General features: G+C 35.6%; 1 protein-coding gene across 1 annotated transcript; it reads left to right on the top strand.

Moving 5' to 3' along the window:
- Positions 1–268: 268 nt before the first annotated feature.
- LOC121413435 lies at positions 269–17,471 on the top strand. The gene is made up of 10 exons (XM_041606250.1): positions 269–399; positions 6,175–6,225; positions 7,382–7,474; positions 8,054–8,179; positions 8,733–8,923; positions 9,521–9,873; positions 12,581–12,791; positions 13,455–13,652; positions 14,567–14,674; positions 15,644–17,471. The coding sequence occupies exons 1-10, from the start codon at positions 372–374 to the stop codon at positions 15,911–15,913; spliced, it is 1,629 nt and encodes a 542-aa protein (XP_041462184.1). The 5' UTR covers positions 269–371; the 3' UTR covers positions 15,914–17,471.
- Positions 17,472–23,731: the final 6,260 nt, after the last annotated feature.

A 23,731-nucleotide genomic window follows, 5' to 3' on the forward strand; every position in this document is an offset into this window, starting at 1 on the left:
TGTAATGAGATTGTAGTTTATTCAAAATAATTCAGTGGGCGGCGGCTTGATTGATACGACAAGCATGACGTCACAGTGTAAACTTTTTTACTATCGCCAAGCAACGGTCAGGGCTTTCTATAATTTGGTCAAATATTTGATAATTTTCTAATAATTTAGATCAATTTCTGAAACAAAATAAATTAAATTAAATATTAAAATATTTTTTAAAAATTAATTATGATCAACGTTTTTATACATGTAATGATTAAATTAGATTAGTACTAATACACAATTACCTTTTAAACCGGAAGTTATAAAGTTTGTCGGTCGTCGATTAAAAAAAAATGTTTACTTATTTTATTTATTAATTTTCTTTTGTTTGAAGCAATATGGGTACTGGATGTAGCAGTGGATATGGTAAGTGGTCTGTTTCGATACTGTTTCTTGGAAAATTTAGAGGAAACACCCAATGCCTAGCCCTAGACTGGCTCTGCCCCTCTGCTGCTTCTGCAGTGCAGCTGCAAGCTGATTGCTAACCCGGCCCAGGGCCAGGGCAGGGTCGGGAGCCGGGCCCCGGCCCGCTTCACTGGCCGGCTCCCAGGAGCTCACCGTGTATTTTCCCATACTCACCGGACAAAAAGGGTAGATTATGGTCACAATATCTAGCAAGATAAATTGTGAAAACAGAAATTATGCACTTTATACCACGCAACGTTCTCGCCAGGTTCACTCTGACTGAGTCTCTGATGGTTGTCGGCGCGAAGCGACGCAAGCCGCACAGCGGCCTTGGTGCGTGCAAAGCACGCACGGGGGGAGGGGTCGAGAGGGGGGTGTCCCCCCTCCTGCGCGAAGCGCGGTAGCTATCGAAAATATCAATATCGACGACCTTAGATTGCTGCTAAATGCACCACATTTTATGTCTGTTTAATGCTTCTCCGGCCACACAGCCATAACAGTTGCGCGAATTGCGATTGAAGCAGAAAATTACTTAGATCTATAACTTAAAAAGGTGAAAGGAAATGTCAATCTCATTTTATACTTATAGTTCATTGATTTATTCACATTGATGACATCGATAAATAAGTCCATTTTTTCAATGTTTAGACCGCTACATCCTTGTAAAAGTGCGATTAATTTTGTAAATGCGTGTTGCTTATGTCAATGACCGACTACATCTACGGACCGCATGCGTAGCCCTTTGAGCTTGCGCCGTGTCACGCCCTTACGAAATCCAAGGATTGTTCCGACTTTGTTGGAAGCCTCGGAAGATTTCTTCCGAGGCTTCTAAGTAATGAACATCGGTATTCATGAGACGGGGTCCCCAATTAACCTATATAATTTGCATGAATTTTTGTTTTGTTTATTCAGATACTGAAACTAACTCTCATAAGACTTCTGTTGATGATGTTTACACTCATACTCTTTTATCAAGATTCTTTTATCACTGTCAATTATTGCTGTGTTTGTTCGTTACTCACCTATAAAATAATGAATGCGCTCATCACGAGCGTGAGAATTATTTTTAGTCATTCATAAAACTTTATTACGATTTTGTAATTAATTGCGATTTATAATGTTTTGAAAGTATAGGTTAATTGATAGGAAAAATATTTTTAGGTAACACACTAGTAGGCCTACAAATACAGCGTACAAATAAAAAAGAGAGGAAGGGGGGGGGGTAGACGGGAAAGAGCGATACGGGAGGGGTCGTGGCGTGGACAATGACAAGGGGATATGGAGATCGTGTGTGTGGGATTGGTGAAGAAGTCTATATTCGAAGCGAATATATTTTTTTAGAATTCTACTGATGATGATGGCTGAATAATCTATCTTTACATGTATATTTTGGTGATTTTAAATTCTAAAAAAATTTCTTGCATCATGAGTGGGAAGATCGAGGTACGTGATTCAATAAATTGCATCACAATATCACTTTAGGTGAGTAGTTTTAAATTTACAGAAATTCACGTTTTAACAGTTTATTAAAAGTAAAAAGATTTTCTTTATTGTAGTATAGCATTCATCCAGCGTATTTGAAGAATATTTGAGGTCACGAAATCAGCTGATTCGCACTCAAACAGGTTAAAAGGTCACACACGTGGCACACATTCCAGGGTGGGAAATCAGGAAAGTCCGTTCAAGCACAATGATTGGCTCAAGCCCAAGATAATGAATACTAATTAGATCACGTGCCATCGGCTTTGGGGCGTCTCGTTTACATTCCAACTCATTTCATGAATATCATCCACCCGCAGTAATCAGGCTAACGACATTGTAAAGCTAACTGTATAAAAGCACAATTCCGATAGAAAATATAACATCAGTGGAAATGAAAAATTCATCCAACGATATTCAAATTATACTAGCAACTCATTGTGGGCGTAAACAACGAAATACATATCCTCTAAAACGTTCACACAATTCGTGAATGAACTTGTCAATCCACTTTGTTGAATGTGTACTTCTATCGAAATCTATTGAATCACGTACCCCTCCCGACCCAAGGTGGATTTTTCAATCGCCATAAAGATTATGCAGCCACAATGATCAATCACAGTACATCCATAAATGAATACTAATTTCATTCTCTCCGAACATTGACTTCTTTTCGCCAATCCCCTCCTCCATAAAGTCACAAACATCCCATCATTAGCCCACGACCACCCCCTCCTTTATTCTTTCTTTCTCCTTCACACAAATCAATTTCTAATAATATTTTATTTTAAAACGTAGTTGTTATCAATTGTACAACGAATTCATAAAGCATTCACTGTGATGATTAAAAAATTTCTCAGGACCGTGACAGGTGCGCTCATTATTCAATTGGCAGGCCATGAGCAATAAAGTTTACAAATAAAAATACACTGTATGTACGTATAAGTCACATTAAAAAGATGAGTTGTAATGATGTGAATGATATTAATAAAGAACATTACTTATGAAAATTGTAACAGATTCAATGAATATCTGAAAAAAAAAACATTCAAACTGAATTAGTTTTGGGTCCCATCTAATTCTGGAAGACTCGGATCCCCAGATCAAGGATTTTGATGCCATGTGCGATTTTTTTTCCTGAATGTGGTCATTGCGAGCGCTAGTGCAGTGATACAGAACTTGGTAGACACACCGTCGCGAAATTAATCAACACTTTGAAAAGATCGATGTAGAGATCAAGGCTTTGGAAATTATGGAGTAAAATCGGAATATGAATGTGAATAAATCATTATGCTGTAAGTAAATGAGTTGGACATTATGTCAATCCATTCCTTTGGCTTTGTCATTATCAACGTGATCTTTGAATAATTTTCTCAATTCGCTCGATCTACGGGAGTGTCATCAGAAAAGCATTCAATGAATTCATGTAGTCGATGTAGCAAAGGCTGGGACGAGATGAAATTAAAATCCGATCGAATTTTGATATTATTTTGACACTTTATTTTTGACAAAATAAGTGATAATATCCGGGGATAATATCAAATGAAATTCGTAATAATCTAATAATTACATTGCCCAACCCAGTAACCTACGGTACCCCTCTCAACTCACTTTATTTTTGAGCGTATTTACTACCATTTTAAAGACGTACCGGTAAATAATGTGAGCAATGCGATACGCAAATGCGAGGTAAACATCTTCGCGCTTCAATTCCCACAAAAGAGATTGGGCCTCGAGTCGAGGTCGTATCGTATAGCGTAGTGAGTGAGTCAAAGAAATCCCGGGAAGAAATCTTGGACGAAATAATTGTCAAGATTATTTAAGGATCTGAAAAGCAGATTGTGTTATTAAATATATTCAGGTTTTTTTTTTTTAGATCTAGGCCTGTTTTACAGTTGTCGGCCACGGTTGTCGGATTTCCCCTGAAAATTTTCAGGGTTGTCGGCGCCCGACAACCGTGACGCGTGGTAGCGAGAACGTTGATACCACGATTATATGGATGATGGTCTAACGAGTGGTAGTGTCCTGACATCAAGGCACAGACTGGAAGTGGAACCTTAAAAAAACGAAAAGTTCTCTCCTATCCCAGTCTCGATCGGCCATTTTGTATGATTCATATTACAAAAATGGCAATTGGCATACGGTACACGGTGATGCAGCCGTGACAACGCGGCCTCGGCCGGGTGCGAGCTTATTTGTAACTAGACAGGAATACCCGTCGTTTTGGGGGATTTATTTCAACAATTTCTGACATTTTACTATCATCCCCATTCGACGGTAGTGTGTTAGTGTGACTGTGAGCTTGCATGTGTTATCACATCCTTCCTTTTGTCGATTAACTGTCCAGACTTTGATGTGCTTTTTTTTCGAATTTACACTCTCAACTACAAAATATCAATTTATAATCAATGAATAAATGTCAAAGAAATATATCAAAAGGTATGAAAATGGTACTTTACCGATGTTTATTTGCGACTTGGACACCAGAATCACTCCCAAAATACCGCCCTCTTGTGCTCAATTAAAGAGAGCTAACGGAAGCGACCACACCACTGACCTCCACAGAGCTGGATAAAAATGCTTCTCACCACAGATACCTGTTTCCGGTGATGCTTCTATTTCGAAGCTCCGTTTTTGTTTTAGCTTATACGATGCATTATCATTCAGTAGTGAATATTTGCGCCAGCATGATTTGCGGTCATTTCCAGCGATAGTCTCTTTCTCCCCTGACACTCAATATTTTTTTTCTATATTTTATACATAATAACAATTGTTGTGGCACCATCAGCGTAGTTTATTCTATAATGAACTGTATCTTGTATGGTGAAAGGAAATATGTCTCTTTTTTGGGGGGGGAGGTGCTTCTTCTCTCAATCCCTCTCTTTTTGTTGAGTATTATCATTGTACTGCAACAAATAACAATAAATATCTATTTTTATTTTGATTTCCTTTTCTTTTATTTCAGGAAATTATTAAGCATACATTAACAAAAATAAATAAATGATAACGGTCTTACATCAATCTCTTGAAGTGCTGTTTATAGTTCACAGTTAGGATAGTCCAATATATAATCCAGTTAAGATCCAAGTTGGCGGGCGAAGATTCCGTAAATCAAAGTTCACAAAGATGGTGATGATGAAACTGATGTTAAAGCACGATGAATAACCAGAGTCACTGTAATGAGTTGAAATGTCTGTGAAGACGATGTTGATGATGATTAACAGTCAAAGTCAGCCATTCAGGACATTATGGAACACTCTTAAAGAAAAAATAACTAAATGAATTTAATTGCTCTTACAATTCCTCTTATACATAACAAATGTAAGGCCTATTTAATATGATTTTAGTTTTTCATTTATTTTTTGTAACGTTGTTGAATGTTCATTTTCATCATCATATTACTTTTGTAAGCCCCTATTTAGTACTGCCGTGGATTAATATGGGTGAAGGGTGAAATAAAAGAATGAAAAGGGGCAAAGAACTCAAGTGATAAAACAGAACATATGTTCCAATTTTTTTATTTGAGTTTCTTTTTATTTATCCAGGATGGGAAGCACATCAGGCCCATGCCACCCCCCCCCCCTTGAAAGCCATAGAAAAGATTTGTTTGGCATTCATTTTGTGTGATAATTTGTACAAATTGTTAATTTGATTGTAACCCTTTTGCCCGTATTCTAAAGTCGGGTTTAACTTAAACTCAGGTTTAATGTTGTGGTTTAAGTATGGACAGCCAATTGTTACATAATCACTAACAGTAGAGATATCATACTTCAGCTCATTTGGCTCTCAAATCATTCATAATTGTGTAGGAAGTATAAATAGATGATTGTCTTCACCATTGATGAATCAGTAAAGAGCACAGTAAACATAGGAAACATACAACTTAATAAAAATTTGGATACTTTTGGCTTCCCATACTTGAACCACAACTTTAAACCTGAGTTTAATTAAGTTTAACCCGACTTCAGAATACGGGCCTTTATGTTTGGTCTTTGGACCTGGCCTGGCAAAGACCCCTTACTTAAAAGTGAAAATTACTGACTATTCATTTAATGGAATGCCCCCTCCCCCTTAAAACGGTGATTTCTTTCTGAATACCAGGTGTTGATCCCAGCCATGGCCTTTAGAGTCTAGACTCTAGAAATAGGTATGGCAGCATTGAGACACAGTAAAAATCTACATTTGTGTTTATTACCTATGATGAATAGTACTTAGTTTTTGTCATTTTAATTTTTTCTGCCTTTCTCATTTGTCCAGCCCTGGATCCAGGCATTGGGAGTATCCCAAGCTTCAAGATAGTACTAGTTGGTAAGTTTTACTGATTTGCATTAAGAAAAGCCACTGTCACCCAAGGGAAGGGGAGAAGAGGAAACATTGCGTGGTCTGGGGAGCGTTTCATCAATATTTTTGTCTGACAAGTTGTCAGATCTGACGACTTTCTTGGTTTTTGATTGGCTGAGAAGCATTGTTACTATGGCAACTGTCAGATCAAACAGGACTTGTTGGATGAATTGTCTGACAAGTCCTTTCATGAAACGCTCCCCAGATATTTCCTTTATGTGTTCCTTTTTGCAATACTTTTTATATATTTTTTTTAATTATAACATGTATGTGCACAGTGTACATGTGTAAATATAAATATGATTCTACATAACATGGCTTGAAACATGAAATTATTTTTACTTTATAATGTATCATTGAAATTGAATTGACCTGAAATATATGAAATTGATAAAAACAAATAATTGCATTGACCTGCCAAGTAGGGAAAACAGTGTCAATGCAGACATGCAAATAATTTAATTGTTATGTTGTATAAAATTCATGATGAAAAGTTGGAACAAAGCAAGATCTTCAATGTCAAGGCCTATAATTATCAGAAATCTATTTGCTAGAAGTAATGCGTATAATGATTACCCACATTTTTTATGGAGGACTGGTAGATCTTTAGTGTTACATGTAGCTATATTTTTTTCATCTCCAAATGTTAAGAGATTTAGAGGCACATTCTAACTTTTAGGTCTACCTTCCTTGAGATTCTGTTTGCTCACAGAAATAAACAAAACTGCATGTATCTATTATGGATAACAGTGTAGGCAATAAATACAATGTAGGTTGAAAAAAAATTTCTTCTTCTTCCAAGAAATTGGATAGTCAGCTGGTAATTGACATTTAAAGATACGTTTCATTATTCTTTAATTTATTATTTCTTTCTTCATGAGGAGGCAGGAAATTCAACATGCAGTTGCAGCTATTTACTTTTGATTATGTTTTTATTTTACATGTACAATGCTATTGTCAGTGAATATTGTGGATCAAAATTGGAATGAATACCTATCCCTATAAACAAATAAATTTAAAAAAATCTTCAGAAAATTGAATTGGCCAATATGATGTGAATATAAAAAAAGGATACTTGTATTTTTCGCTGCTCCTTTGTAATGAAAATTTTATCATTTTACAGGTGATGCTGAAAGTGGAAAGACAAGTGTTTTCATGCGCTACTTCAAAAATCAGTTTGATTATAGCTACCGGCCTACAACTACAGTCAATATAGGTGAGTAAATATCCCAAACATGCATGCCTGCCTTCATATTATTAAAGAGCAATTCCATAAAATATGTACGTCCAACCCCCTATATGTGGGGCCTTCATGAAATTTTCTGTCTCTGATTTCTTTTACTTTTGACAGTCTGTAATGTTCTCAAGGGGCCATTTGACTTGGTCAATTTATGAAGTGAAGTAAAATTTGAGAAAAATGGGGGTGGGACGTACAAAAAGGTTGATTATTTTATGGAATTGCCCTAAAGGAAAAAGGGAAAGAAAAATAGCAACAGGCAAAGCTGATTCTTTTACATGTATGTCAGGACGGATATACATTTAGAGTAGTACAGTGTATTTGCAGATTACAGATATTAATATCCTGCGTAGCAAAGTGAAACATGTAAGTTTGACCTGTACTAGTGTATGGAAATATGCATGTAGCTATTTGAAGTTTAGGCAAATTGAGGCTGTCTTATTCAGTGAACAACATGTGCATGATATACACTGGATTATAATTTTGTTATTCTTTAAAATGTATCTCAAAATTACCCTGTCCTTTTTAATGTGATCTCTCACCTTCTTTTCTTGACAGAGAATGTAGTGAAGAAGTTGAATGTTCCAGAGCATACTGTGGTTTCCATGGCGATGTGGGATCTACCAGGCAGGGAAGAGATGGACCTTCGTACAAGCTATTACAAAGATGTTGATGCTGCTATTGGTAAGACTGATCATCAGCATTTTGATATAAGCTACAAGGCTTGAATGAATCCAAGGCAATAAACTACTAGTAATGCCATGGTTGTAGATTTCATGTGATAGGCCTCAAGGTTCAATGCCTGTCTCATTTGTTAAAGGTTTCTTGTGCCCTGTCAAATTCTATATTATTTTGGGCTGTATGCATGAGGATTGTGCTCTACAGAAAATGAAGATTGCCCTAAAAATATCAAAATTAAAGGCCTGCAACTGGCAAAACTGCGACTGAACTATGGCAATTCCCTTGTTCCCGAATCAAATGCTGTATTGTCTGACTCATCCATCATTGGGTTCACCTTTCCCCAGTCCTTTTTTTCTAGAGGTAAAGTGACTATTTGTCCTCTGCTCAGAATTGTAAGGTTATACAGAAGCATATTTCATGGGTAATATAGATACAAGACTGATGTTCCTTATATATTATTCTTGATCTTTTGATTGAAAGAAAGTAGAGCAGAAGAAAGGGATAATATTTTTTCACAAATTTGATTCACCAAACTCACATTTGTCTTAACCCACAGTTGTAGCTAATATCGCAGATCAGGAAAGTGTGGAACTCGCTAGCACATGGAAACAAGATATCCTGAACCATGCTGTCGTCTCCAAGAAGAGGGTTGTCAGTACCGCTGAGGGGTCAAAGGTCGTGACTGACTATGAGCCGGCCGATCACACACAGATTCCAGTTCTCTTGCTAGGAAACAAGTATGATTTGGTGAGTGAAAAATGCTTAGGTACATTTTTTAAATTAGTTTTGCATTTGGTAAATGTATCTAATGTCACAGTCACACTTATGAAACTGCCCCCAATTGATCATAACTATTACATAATTACCAATGACTTACCTACGGTTGGTTATGAGTCAGTTTCATTGGTGTAACTGCAGCATTATGCCTTATAGTATGTAGCAATTATAAAAACATTCATGTAATGTAATTCTTATATGTGATATAATTCTTTATGTTTATGTCAAATTCTAATTGCTTTTCCTTTGTTGTATACACTCACATATTTGTTTTGTTTTACGTTGTGTGTTTGCTGATTTCAATATTGGGAATAAATTGATAGGAAATGAAATTTTAAAATAACTAATTATAATTTATAAGCACATCTTGGCCTTGATTGAAAAAGACCAGATATAGTAGTTTGTACATTTGCATTTATTTTTAAGGCTTCACATTGATTAAAATCCCTTCTTTCTTTATAGAATGTTTAAAATATTGTGTGATTCTTATCTTTCAAACAAATATTAGGCATTTGAATGAAAGGTTTCAAAACAATAATGGACATCTGGGAATATGTTTATCTTCAGGTGGAAGAAAGACATGCGCTGCAGGAAGAGAATGGGAATGAAGAAGAAGACAAACCAGTGCTGATTGAAGATAACAAGGATGCAGATACCCATAGTCTATCAAAGAAAGATGAAGATGATGTCATCAACACCAGGGATGAAGACGGAGGAGGAGGAGATAGGTCAAGCCCCGGTGCTGAGAAGAGGGATTCAGAGTCTGAAAACCCTGGAAAAGATGAAGAGGTGGAGGATAGAGGAAAGGAGGAGAAGGAGATGACGGTATGGAAGTATGAGGAACAACAAGAGGAGGAGGAGGTACCGGCTGAGATCCAGTTCCTGGAGGACTTTGCAGAGAAACATGGATTTGTTGGCAGGTAACATTTAAAGCAGACCATATTTTTATTCAAGTTTTAGACTACTTTTAGCTGTCATTGGTGATTCTCTTTTTATGTACATGTACATGATTGTGTATTTGTTTGTGCATCCACTTTTGGTATGTACCGCCTCTGACAGTAATTTTTCTGTTTGATACAAGATTACACTCATATTTTTACAATTGGTATTGATACTATGGTTTTTTCCCCTTGTAGCTTGCAATTAAAGAAAAATAACTTCTTGAAGAGACAGTTATTGAGTCTATTCTAAAGTGTGCATGATTTAGTTGTTAAGACTTAAGTTGTGGGTAGAAATGAGACAGACTTAACTGAAGCCTTTATAATTGATAGCAAGATAATGACATATCAAGCCAATATCATGTTCCGAATTTGTTCATTGATGTACTAGTAATTTTTTTTATCAGCTGTGCTAATATAGGTTTTCCCGTCCAATTTCATCAGGGTTGCATTTAAATTAATGAAAGGACTTTCAAATTCGAAATATTTTGTCAACCCTCTGCACACATGGTTCATTTTCATTTATTCATCATTTAATTCCGTTCTATATCATTCCTTTGAATTTGGTAGAAATTCAATTTAGGGAGAAATTCGTTCAAATTAATGGCCCAAAGTTGTCATTTAATTTCGCAAAGACGAACTGATCGTTTAATTTCGCCCAAAATACCATTTTCAATTTCATTAATCGGCACACATATTTGCACTTTAAACGTCCAAATTCAGATACCAGGGGCCGATTGCACGAAAGGGTCTTTGCAAGGACCGTCTTTCGTGTCGCCCATTTTTTATGATGCGCCATGTGAAACACATTTTAAATAAATCATCTGCAAACATAGTTTATTCGTCCGTTAAAATAAACAAAATATTTGTTTATAAAATGATGTGATATATCATTAAATTGTATAACATTTTATTTAATAGCAAGCTAATGAATCTTATTCTTTATCATAAATTTCAGAAACACCCCGCTTATAGCGTATCATAAAAGATGGGCGACAGGAAAGACGGTCCTTGGAAATACCCTTTCGTGCAATCGGCCCCATGTTTCTGTGTTCCTTTTTCTTTTATAACGTTATACAATTTTTTCTCCAAACTTTTTATCTGATCTTTCAGTTAGAATAGTTTTATTCCATTATGTTTGATAAAGACGCAATTCATGTAACACTAGGATAATTATGGTTGTGAACGGTTATTCTTTTAGTGATTAATGAGTGGATGCAGGGGCGGATCAAGGATTTCCAAAAAAGGGGGGTAGCATTTTCCCTAGGAATTTGACTTGCAGAACAGAAGGTTTTTAACCAAATAAGGGACGGTCCACAATTTTTTTTAATTGTGGCTCTCAAAGGGGGGGGGCACGGACACGAGCCGGGTGTGCCCCCTCCCCTGGATCCGCCAGTGAGTGGGTGGATGACCTATGCCAATGGTAGGTATTTTTTTTTACATCATCTTGTTCTTTTTTTATTTCATATTATTGTAAATTATATCGTTGTGGGGAAGGGATGGTATTGACCACGATCTATAGTTATGAAAGTGGAAAAACGAGTTGTTGTTCCGATGATGGTTTTTCGGATGGATGATGCATTTCAGCATAATGGTAAACATCCAATTAAGAAGTAAAACCCATTTCCATAATCATTCAAATGAAGTAAAAAAATAAAACAACGAAAAACACTGTGCATATCCTATAAGTGATCGCATATTAATGATTTTGAATTCCTAAACCTTCGCAAGGAGGGTACCGTTGCGAATTTGAAAACACCTCTTCGGCTATTTGAATTTGATCGATCTTTATACTTGTTTAAATGAAATAACCATGAAATCGCGTGCCAATATGATTAAATTAAATAAAGTATTTGGGTATTCAAATGTTGATCTCATAGGTCATTCGAATTAGTTGCAAATTGAACTATTACATCATTAAATCGGTTGAAATTTTGACGAAATTGGACGGGAAAACCTATATTAATTGTAATCATTATTAATTGTAGCAATCAGCCTATACACACTCACACCAAATTCTACTTGTATTTCATTATTTTCAAGATATGAATTCCCATTTTAAATTTTCAATCACATTTTATTGTTGTATTATCATCTTATTTTCTGATTATCTGTGCCAAAACAGGTTAAAATATTCTGTCCATTTCAGTTGTCCCAATGTATATTTACCTGTAGCAGGGACCCAGTTTTAAGGGGAGTGAGAGTGATCACTCACTACCGCTCTCAATCCATTTTTGGTATAGCGATTTATCACTCGCCTCAGCAATTGCTTAACAAGAGTGTCAGTCAATGATCAAACTGTTCGAGTCATCCTTTAAAACTTCATTCGCTGTCAAGGTTTTGTAAAGTAACACACAATTATATTGTAAGCGATTAAACACACTTGCAAGAATGACATTAAAAAGTTCAATGAGATAAATATTGCATAGATCAGACATCTGATTGTTTGTCTACTTTGGTTGTGGGTTGTAATGTTATTTAGTGTACATTCCTCCATCCATTTTGAAATTGGACAAGAGAGCTCCCCTTGTATGTCAAAGAAGAGCTTTTTGTAGTGCTCCCCTAATGCTTCCCTTGAAAGTTTTGGGAGAACTTTTTATTGCTCCCCTCATAGTCATAAAACTGAGTCCCTGCTGTAGACAGTATAAGAATTCCTCTTGATAAGCAGTCCTTCCATTTTGTTTTACAGCGTTGCGGTCTCTGCAAAGAATGCTGATGGCAGCGTTCATGCTGCTATTCAGGCTCTTATCAGACATCTCATCGAACGAAAGTTAAAGGACCGAACCCTGGACAGGATGACAGAGGTCAAGGTCAATAGGGTAAAGGTCATAAAGGGCAAGAAGAAAAAGAAGAAAGACCCGAAAGCATTTGAACCCCTGGATAAAACTGGTATCAAAGAGGTAAATATTTTTCAGAGAAACTTTCATGCTGAATGATCGGTGTTGATTAGGAGTGTATTTTCTCTTTTTTCCTGATATATGACCCGTTTTCTGTAATCATAAATCAATAAATGCTAGGGAATTTTCAAGAGAGAACAGGAAAATTGATTTATTGCATGATTCTGTCCATATAATATTAAGGATATTGCACAAGTTTTGGAAGTAATCTTTTTCTATGTCTTAATTGATATACATGTACATGAACTCCCAATAGATATAAAATTCCTTTCCATAATAATTTATGCAGTTCCAAACCAACTTTTGTAAAAAAAAGTAATTGACCATTCATCTTATCTTTAGATGGGAAACAATCATTCTGAAAAAAATAATTAATATTGGACTTTGCATAGCCTATTTCATTGTGATTTGAATTGATATAATTGTTGATTTGCTCACACACTAAGACATTTATGACCTTACCTACAAGTGAATATGAATACTAACAGGAGACTTTCTTATTATTTATTCAATTTTTCTCAAACTTTAGTTGATCTGTTTATTAGATTTTCTGTTTTCGCACAAACTATCTTATGTCTCTATGTCTCTGTAGTAAAGTGGTGTTTCTTTACAGTCGGTCACTAAAGCATGTTGACTGTACCATTCATGTCTTCATTTTATCCCTAGCTTGATAGTCTATTCAACAAATGTAACCGCCATATGTCTCTGATCCATGAGACCAGACTAGTATACAGACAGTCTGTACGTCTCTTCAAGAGCCAATGTATGGAAGCAGAGATGGTTCCAGAAGGACCTAAGTGTTCTATGGAAGACTGTGTGAGTGGCATCAAGGCATCCCTGGAGAAGGACAGTCTGGAGTTACTGGTGAGTTTGATTCTATGTATTTTAATTCTTGGTCCTGTAACATTAAGGTTAGCAATTAAACGTATACTAATTTTTGATGATAGATTGAATTGACTGAAATGTACAATCAATCGTAAAACTTCAAGTTAACAATTAATTGCTGAGCTTTGTGTTATGGACCGCAGGAGCCTGTTTCCATAAAGAGCTACAATTATTGTAACTTTGCCATTATGGCAACCACACTGTAAACCTTGATTGTGATTTGCTGCTAAGCCAATATAGATGCCATAATTGCAAAATTGCAATAGTTGTAACTCTTTAATGAAATGGATCCCAGGGGCAGTTTCATGAAGCTGTTCATAAATTAAGAGTGACTTTAAGACCGACTTGTGGTAAATGATATTCAGCATTAAATGTCCATTGGCGATTATTTAGTGTGCAAGAAAGGTTGACCAGTCATTATTTAAGTCATTCTTAACTTACAAACAGCTTTATGATACACCCATCAGGGTCCTGTAACACAAAGTTTAGCAATTGATCGTATGCTTGATTTTCTCAATTGATTGTACATTGTAGTCAATGTAATCAATCATAGAAAAATGTTCTACGATCATTGCTAAGCTTTGTGTTACTGGTGCCAGGTCTTGATTCTGAACAGTGGAAGGAATTGGCATCTGGATTGTAGTTTCAGGGTCACCTTGCATAACCCACATTGTGATATAAATTTTGAATATTTTTTTACACCCCTCCCCCCCATCCTCTTCTGCTATTTGTTGTTCCTCTGTAAGACTCTTTAAGCTTTGCTTCTCGTACTTATCAATGTTTTTATTTTGTTTGTGTTTGAAAAAAATATACAGTTTCAGGTTGTTTGTTAGCATAAGCAATTTGTCTTGATAGGAAACCACCTTTGAAATCCATGTTTTAATTTTTGTTAGGCTGAAGATGAGAATGGCTTTGTGACTCTCCTAGTGAAAGGACAGGAAATGGATGAAGATGAGAAATCTGAAGACATGAGAGATTTACTTCAAACATTCCAAACAGAGGTAAGCAGTTCCCTGTACAGAACATGGATTTTCTCTCAGAAGATTCCAACAAATGACTAATGGGGCATTGCGTGCATGAAACTTGCGACCGACCAATTGCAAGTCTATTTTCAGTCCCTAAATCAATCATAAGTCATGAAATTAATTGCGAATTTGGGAATGATTGCTAATCTGTTTCTTGAAACAAAGAGTGTAATCTGATTTGATACAGTTAAAATTTAATTATCATTTGTAAAATGGTATTAATATTTGCAATTGATTGCAAATATTTTCTTGCAACACCTCCTCGCCAATTCCATGAAGTATCTCCATCTGTCCTTCTTTGTGAACTCCTTTCTGAAACGGTTCTTCTTACCTTGCACTTCATATGAAAAAGTTTAATGCTCTCAAATTATCATAACTTGTGATTATTTCATGAAGTAAGTAAAACAGGAAAAAGGGGATCAGACCTGCAGAAAAGTTTCAATTTTTAAGCAGTTGCCCTTTAATGTTAATTGCACAGGTGCAAACATTTTAAAAGAATTCAAAGAAGGTAAATAATTGTAAATAATCGTATTGTACCAAATCAATTTTGTAATGCATAATAGGAGAATATTAATAACTTTGTAAGTTATTAATAACTTACAAAGCTATGTACATGATGCAGTTTTCAAGTTTTCAAGTCATTTTATTTAAAAACAAATAGTGATGTGAATAAGCATTAAAGACAAGGTATAATAATTTTTTTTGTCCTATGACATAATGTTATTACCCTTCTCCAACCCAAGTGTTGGTTGCCAAAATAGAAGCCAGAAGGTCCCATTTTTTAAAGTCTTTAGTATGACTTAGCCTGTTGATTGAACCCATGACCCAACGTTCATGAGGCGTATGCCCTACCACTGAGCCACCATGCTCGGTATAATGAACTTTGTTCATTTTTATATTCTTTATTGTAATGGGTGATAATGTTTCTGAATTGTAATGATGCAGGTTGCAGTAGCAAGCAGGACAATACTTCATGAGTGTCCTGGTGCCATCGCTGCTCTTCAGAAGCTGGACGGCCAGATTGAACAGGACTGTGAGGGCGCCATCAAGAGGGCACAGCAGGAGAATCCACTTACTACGCGAGAGCTGCGCAATATCCAGGACGCGGTCGACATGAGTCGGGCTCGCATTAAGCACTCGTCTGCGATGGCGCACGAATGCCTACAGGATGTTGAGAGTTCGTATAAGAAGATCAAAGCTGCAATGATTTGGTAACAAATTTATGTGGTGTCTAGGAAATTTGGGGAATTTGGAAGGGTGTCAAAAATCTGGCGATGGCATGAAGGGTTTCCGTATTTTAGACTAAACTTTGAAATCAGGTTGGTGCTTCACATAGATTTAAGTATGACTTAAATCATGCTAAGGTGCCAATGTGCAAGTATTATTAGTATAGGTCCTCTGCGCATGGTTTGGTTTGACCAATACAGTTATGCAATACTACAATACATGCAACAGGGAGTTGAAGTGTGATTTTTAGTCAGACTTGAATCTTTGTGAAACACTACCATATACAAGCAGTTTGTATTCAGGTCACCAATAAAGAGTTTTGGTGTTTAAAAAAGCTCATTATAGGTTATTACCAGGTGAGTGTTTCATCAAGCTGTTTGTAAGTTACAGGTATGAGCAACTTTACGAATGACTGGTGATCCTTTCTTAGGCTTCAAGTCAACATCAATGTCAAGGAAAATTTGGTGTAGGCCTATATCGTTTACTAAAAAAAGATCACCAGTCATACATGAAATCATTTTTAAGTTATGAAACTCCCACCAGGTCTTCTGATCAATTTTGATTGGCATATCTAGATGTCATATATAGTGCTATTGATTCAAGAGTGGAAAGTATTCTCAACTATGAATAGCCAGCAGTGGCACAATCCTTAATCTGAAAAGCATGTTCAGGTTACTCTGCCAAAGTCTAAGCATTTTTCAGACCAGATTATTCAAAATATGTATTATATGCCTCTTCTAAGTCAAATTTCTTCTCTTTAGTTGAACAGATTTTAAGTTAGGCAGAGTTACCTGTATGTTGATTCTATTGTTGTTTTGGATATGAAGAAGATCACAAGGATTGAGATCAAGTTGAGTTGCTGGCTTTCCATAGTCTACATTGCTTTGAATCAATCATTTTTTTATATATATAAAACAGTGTCTATGTACTGTAGGTTGGGAGGGGGTGGTTAATCTAGCATAAAAATGAAAATACACTCTTCAAGATCAAATATCGTGCGGTGAATCACATCTTTGTCTCCACAACGCAGAACATAATTGTTTATCATCAGAAAACAGTGATTACTTTGTGAAATTCTTTATAAACTTTTTCTGATTGCACATATACTTTTTCAAGCAGATTAGAGCTACTTGTACTACAGACACATTAAATGTTCTTAGCTTGGGTCTCTTTAGTATTACGAACAAAAATTATGAGGAAGCAACAGATCACATGGTCAATTATCAGTATTTGCAGCTGACTTTTCTAAGATTGAATAAATTGCATATTTTGTGTGATTCCCGTCCATCAATCATCTTCATGTCTTTCATTGTATGCAAACTTTTATGATACATAGGATTGAATATGTTATAGCAAATTTATATCAGCAACTCATTATTAATCCAATAACCTTATGCATTGAGAATGAAACAATTGAAAAATAACTCAGATGTTGAAATGCATCTTATTTAATATTTCATTTAAGTACATTAATTGGAAACATAAACATTTTATGTTTTATCCAAATGTAGTTTGTAAAGACTGTTTTCTATAATTTTCTCGTTTGTTGTCTTAGCAAAAAAGTAATATGCAGGTATTAGAGTACATGTAATTCTCTCTCCTATTTCTTTAGATCCGTCCATAATACATGCATTCTTAATAGGATTTTTAGTTTTCATGTCTTGTGTGGCAGTATTTTACATGATGTGACGTCAAATAAATGTGAAATATATTTTTGTAAATTCTGTACAGAATGTGTGAATCATATACCCCAAAAGATTTCTATGTAAAATATACTAATGCATTCTATGGAAATGTAAATCATTATTTTGTATATTTAAATTTGGAGATTAAAAAAAAGGTGAATGATCGGGGGTGTTTCATTAAGCTCTTTATTAAAGTTAGGCATGACTTTGCGAACAACTTAAATGATAAATGCTGATTATTTTTTTTACCTTATTGCTAAGAAAGCATGAATGCTTGTAAGCAAGCAACCAGAGGACTGACAGCTTAAGGTCCTCTCCAAGGGACCTGGTTAATGAGGATTAATGCCTTACCAAAGGGCACTATTGCACCAAGAGGGATTCAAACCCGGGTCAACAGAATCAGAATCCACCGCTCTACCAACTGAGCTATCCCGACTTGATTTCCAAATGAGTTTTCAATACTTATTAATTGCATTTGAGGAAAAGTTGCAGAATGCACTTTTTATTGTCCATGTCTTTCTGGCAAATTATATATTTGGGGTCTGAAATGTAAGAGGATTAATTGAAATGCAATTGATATATTTTTTGAAAGAATCCACTTGTTTGTCTTACAAGCTTTGTGTTAATGCAGCAGAAAGCTGCACTGTGGAGTTACGGGTGTTAATGAAGCAGAAACATAAAATCATGGAAAACTTTACTACAGCTACATGTATATGAGTCACTCCCTGATCAAGTACTAGTACTAGATTATCTGAGTAATTTATCAAGTATTTATGGATAAATATAAGGACAGTGTAGCAGAATAAATGTTCTATGCACATGCTGGGCTCGTCTTACAAAGAGTTACGATTGATCTGATTGATCGTAACTCTATGGAAATCCATCAGTCATGATCAGTGTCATAATTTTTTCTACGATAAATTTGCCCAATGTCCTTTGTATGCAAAGAAGGGTGCAGTAAAATTTCAAGAAAACAATGAATGCATGAATATACATCATAGCCAGAAAATATTTTGAACAAATATGCATGATAGATTTTGACGTTGCTGGCCGTCCATAGTTGCGATTGTTCGGATCAGTCATAACTCTTTGTAAGACAGGCCCCTGGTCTGTATGTTAATCAGGGGGGGCTGCAAAAACTTTTTACCCATCTAACATTTATAGTTTATGTAACCAACTTGTATTTAGCATTGATAACAAAATGTTGAAGATGTATCAGACAACAAACTTATCTATGTGGTACGGATGTTGTGAATTAGTTGTGTATAGAAAATTTCAATTCGTATTTATGATCTCTCTGCAATCTTTGTATAATCATTCCATTTTAAATTGTATACTTATGCAATTATGTATATATGCAAATTTTATTCTTGTAAATAGCATGGAGACATCTACAGTAGTAGCTTTTTTATTAAAAAGAAAGAATATTTGAAATCAAGTCATCTGTGATTCATTGTTGCTCTGTTGCTCTAAATCTCCTCTCTCACTCTCTTTGCCCTTTCTATCTCACTCCCTCTCTTTCTCTCTCATATTATATTTATATGATTGTGGCTTCATTGGGAGGGGTGAAAAAAACATTTCTGAGGCAATAGGGGGAGTTAAAATAAGAGTTGGGTTCCCATTGATCCCCCCCCCCCCATTTAGCCCCTCCCCTCCTTCATGCTTGCCTTTATGACCAAGACAATAATGTGACATTTGTAATTAAAGGTAGTACACCATCATGTAACTTGCAGACAAGACTGATTACTGGTTTGGCATGATTATTCAAATGGATACCTAGAGGACAATCTGATAGATTCATGTATTAAGGAACCTGTTTCATCAAGCGTTACAATCAAATGCAAGTGCAAAAATCGAATGCAACATGATTTTTAACCAGTCGAATCCAGTATCTGGGATTTGCAATACATTTTTTCAGTTGCATTCAAACTCTTTCTGCAATGGGCTCCTGAATCGGTCAGCTTTCTCATCTATTTCAGTCTTTCACAGTGATATACTACGTTTTGTGAAACAAGATCCACTTCTCTGTCTGATAGTTGGTATGAGGATATGAGCACTCATCCTTCACATTGGAATGGTTATGGGCAATATTCATAACGTAACTGTAACACATACTATTAAACAGACTTCAATATCCGATTTGCATTCAAAGAAAATTGCTTCATATTTTATTTACATACATGTGTACAGTTTTCATCTCAAGATATATTTTCAAACATTCCATGAAATGACAATGATGACATGGTTTCATCAGTTCATGGCCCCATTTTCACGAAGATGTGATATGTTAAACTGTGGATTACATTTGCGGTCAAACTAAAGGTTCCCAAAATGTTACTGAGCTTCTGGCCTCGCACTCTCACATGTATGGTACAAAAATCTACAAGACTTTATCAAATCAGCTATTACAAGATATCTAATCACAATAATTACTCTAATATTGACAATCTGAAGAACAAAAATAGTCAGTGATTTGAAGAATCACATTAGTAATGAGCTCTTAGACAAGACCAAAATGGAGAAACTGAGCTCTACAACAATGAGAAGATGGAAATTTATTGGGCACACACTATGGGGGTGAACCTGCAAGCATCTGTAACACAGCATTGACCTGGGCACCAGAAGGGAAAAGGGGCAGCAGGCCCAAAACAACTTGGAGGCGAACAGTAGAAAAAGAAAGACCCATGGCTGGATGGAGGACATGGACAGAAGCCAGAGCTGTGGCCTCTGATAGGCAAAGGTGGAGGCCCTATTTGCCACTAGGCATCTGGAGGATAGGTAACATTTGAAGAATGTGAACAGGTAACTGATACACCCTGATACTAGGTATTAACCTCCTGTAATAAGCCAAAGGTAAATAACAAAAGGGTTTTGGCTTAGTGGATTAAGTCTCCGAACTTTGGACCACAAGGTCTGGGGTTCGTATCCCATCACAGCATTCACTGGTACCATATGTCTGCACACCCATTCACTTTACACATGATTCAGGCATTTTGATGAGGAAGGCTGCATCTTGAGGTCATTACCTACACAAAATGCCTGAAAATGAATATTTTTTCTATTTTCTTTTCTAGAATCATGTATGCGCAGACAAGGGGCACTTGTAGACTTGGGGGACCTTAAGGCTGTTTCACAAAGCTGTTTGTAAGTAAAGAATGACTGGTGATCCTTTCTTGTGGTTAATGATATTCACCATTAAATGTTCATTGTTAATTATTTACTGCGTAAGGGTCACCAGCCGTTCTTAAAGTCGCTCTCAGCTTACGAACAGCTTTATGCCACACCCACCAGGGGGTATAAAACCATGGACTATGCAGATTTCTTGCAGCATCGCATTTCATTCAAACATGTATTTTAATAGTGCTATTTCTTTGCCGAAAGTGCACATTTTCCATTGGATGAAATAAGTTCAATTAATACTTGAAATCTGTATAGTTCATGGTTTGTAACCCACAACTTCTTTTTTGAATTATGGTCACATGATGCACAGCATCACACAGAATTTAGTAAATATTAATGAAGGAAGTTGGCAAAATTATTTCCAATCATGTTTTTTTTTACTCGCAATACACATGTATAAAAAAAAATATTGAAACAAAATCCATTCTGCCAGTCAAATAGTAAATAGAAAAGCTAAACAACAAAAATATTTTCTATAGATGTATCATCATATGATTCTACAAAACATCATAGTACATACATAGACAAATAAAAAACAATTCTTTATAATAAATATGTAATATGTTACATCATGAAATGAGATCAACATTTTTTCGATTAATTTCTAATGGTACATAACAAGACTTAGCTGACCTAAGTAGCAAAATGATAAAGGACTTATACTATGCTGTTACCAGTGCATTGAATCATTACTGCATTTTGGCCTGGACATTTCACTCAAAGAACAATAAAGTACTATTTTATAAGTTATTATGCACAATTGTCAAATATACCATGAAAAAAATGCATTCATACAAGATATAGAATTTCTCTTGTAAATTAAACTCGCCCAAGTCATCTCAATCTTTGGCCTATGTGACTAAAATCCACTTGAGAAATTTTAAAACTACAGATACCTAAATTACTGTATTTCAACTCTTAGGCCCCATTTTTATCTGGGGGTGTTTCACAAAGATTTAAGCATGACTTAGAGTCACACATAAATACCAGCACATACTTGATATGCAAAGCAGAATCTCAGTGCTTAATTTAATACGCAGTAGTGCGCGTCCTCTTGGCACGATCTGACCAATGCAGTCAAGCCTTTTATACCATACGCAACTACGCCATTAAGTGCGACTCTAAGTCATACTTAAATCATTGTGAAACACCCCCCTGATAGCAACTCTTGCTGGAATATCAACTACCATGGCAACTGTGAACATTCTCCCAAAGGAAAGTTGACATTCCAGCAACTTTTTCATGAAATGGGGCCCAGAGTATGTTTCACCAAACATTTGATAAATATACTTCATTTGAGTGGAAGCTGCGAATAATCCATATTGCATAAATAATGTAAAAGGCAACCGGCTTTATGCGTATTGTTCAAATCAACTTAAGCTTACAATTCAATTTTTACTAGCTAATTTCTTTTACCCGATTAATATCAATAAAAGGCATAGTAATCCAGTTCTAAACCTCAGATATATCATACAAAATTAATAAAATCAACTACACGACTGGTCCATGTACGGTATCTTTTACAAGAGATATATATTATACTACTAACATACAATGCCCAAAATGCAACAGAGGAAAAATTGCTCTGTTAAACCATTCAGCTCTGGCAACAATGTTTAAAACATTTCAACCAGGGGGTGTATTGCATGACGAATCTCTTGTTTTCACAGACAAATTTGCTCTAAGCCAATCAGACGCAAGTATTTCAGTAGCTTGAAATTAATACAGATTGTTTCGTGAAATGCTCCCCCTGGACTAGGAAGGACAAAGATTCCAAGAACCTTGCTAACAAATTTTCTTGATGATAACAAGGAATTTTTTAAAACACATCATCACACACTGACTTCTTTTTGTTAACCAATATAAAGCGCCTTGGAATATATTATTTTTCATTATTTTTAGATAGATAGCGCTATTATTACAATTATTATTATTATAAAGTTGGTGAAGGAAATTGCTGAGAGACTCTAAGCAGGCAGTACCTCAAATGACTGCCACTCTAACATCAATCATGAAGTTTCTTTTCAAGAGATGTCATATGGAATGATAAGCCTTACACAAAGCTAACTAATGATATTCATCTACAATAACTTAACTATAGTTTGAGTAATCAAACTGAATGAATGGACGTGTAATGTGTCTTTTGTCAAATTTTTAAAAAAGAAACAGCTCAGAAAAAGCTGTTTTTTAGATCTATGGCAATAAATGGTGGCAACTTCATATTTCTAAAATGATTCTATTTCCAATAGGAAAATATAACATAGAGATTTAGCTGAGCTATCCACATAAATGTTAAAGATTTATCAGCACCCACCAATATGATGCTTCATATTCAAGCCTCCTCATCCCCCCCCCCACTAAATCACAAAAAATATAATTCTTCTAGAATGAAAAGTAATTTCAAATTCATCTCCTATTCTTCACCAGTTCGAATTATCTCAATGCCCTTTCTTTGTCTTCTACTGCTGTATAAATTTGACCCATTGAGATTAATTATTTCCCAATTGGGAAACCTGCGTGTGAGGGTTCCCGAGGGAAATAATTAATGTTAATGGGCTAAAAATTCATACATTTCATAATATTGCTAGCTGCTAATTTACAAGCCACAATGATTGTTAAGACGACCTACCTTCTATGTTTATAATTGAAGAGGTAATAAAGCAATATTGACTGGCCTCGGGGCGATACGACATATATCGCCCAAACTAGATTTATATCGCCCGAGTCGTAGACGAGGGTGATATCAATTTAGTGAGGGCGATATATGTCCTTTCGCCCCCAGGCCAGTCAATATTGCTATTATTAACCAAATCAGACATCTAGAGCCAAATCGTTAAAATTTAGATATTTTAAATTTTTAGAATGAGAATCTAGTTTCTCATGTTGAGCAGACTGGGCTTCTGAACTTTACCATTGTGACGTAATTGAAATGACGCGTCCC

The sequence above is a fragment of the Lytechinus variegatus genome, chromosome 4 (assembly GCF_018143015.1).
Source record: "Lytechinus variegatus isolate NC3 chromosome 4, Lvar_3.0, whole genome shotgun sequence".
Lineage (NCBI taxonomy): Eukaryota > Metazoa > Echinodermata > Echinoidea > Temnopleuroida > Toxopneustidae > Lytechinus > Lytechinus variegatus.

Bases quoted from the DNA above. Each gene is read 5' to 3' on its own strand.
- LOC121413435 (XM_041606250.1), top strand. From the start codon at position 372: ATGGGTACTGGATGTAGCAGTGGATATG. The intron at 7,475-8,053 runs GTGAGTAAATAT...TTTTCTTGACAG, and splicing joins TACAACTACAGTCAATATAG to AGAATGTAGTGAAGAAGTTG. The intron at 14,675-15,643 runs GTAAGCAGTTCC...GTAATGATGCAG, and splicing joins TTCAAACATTCCAAACAGAG to GTTGCAGTAGCAAGCAGGAC.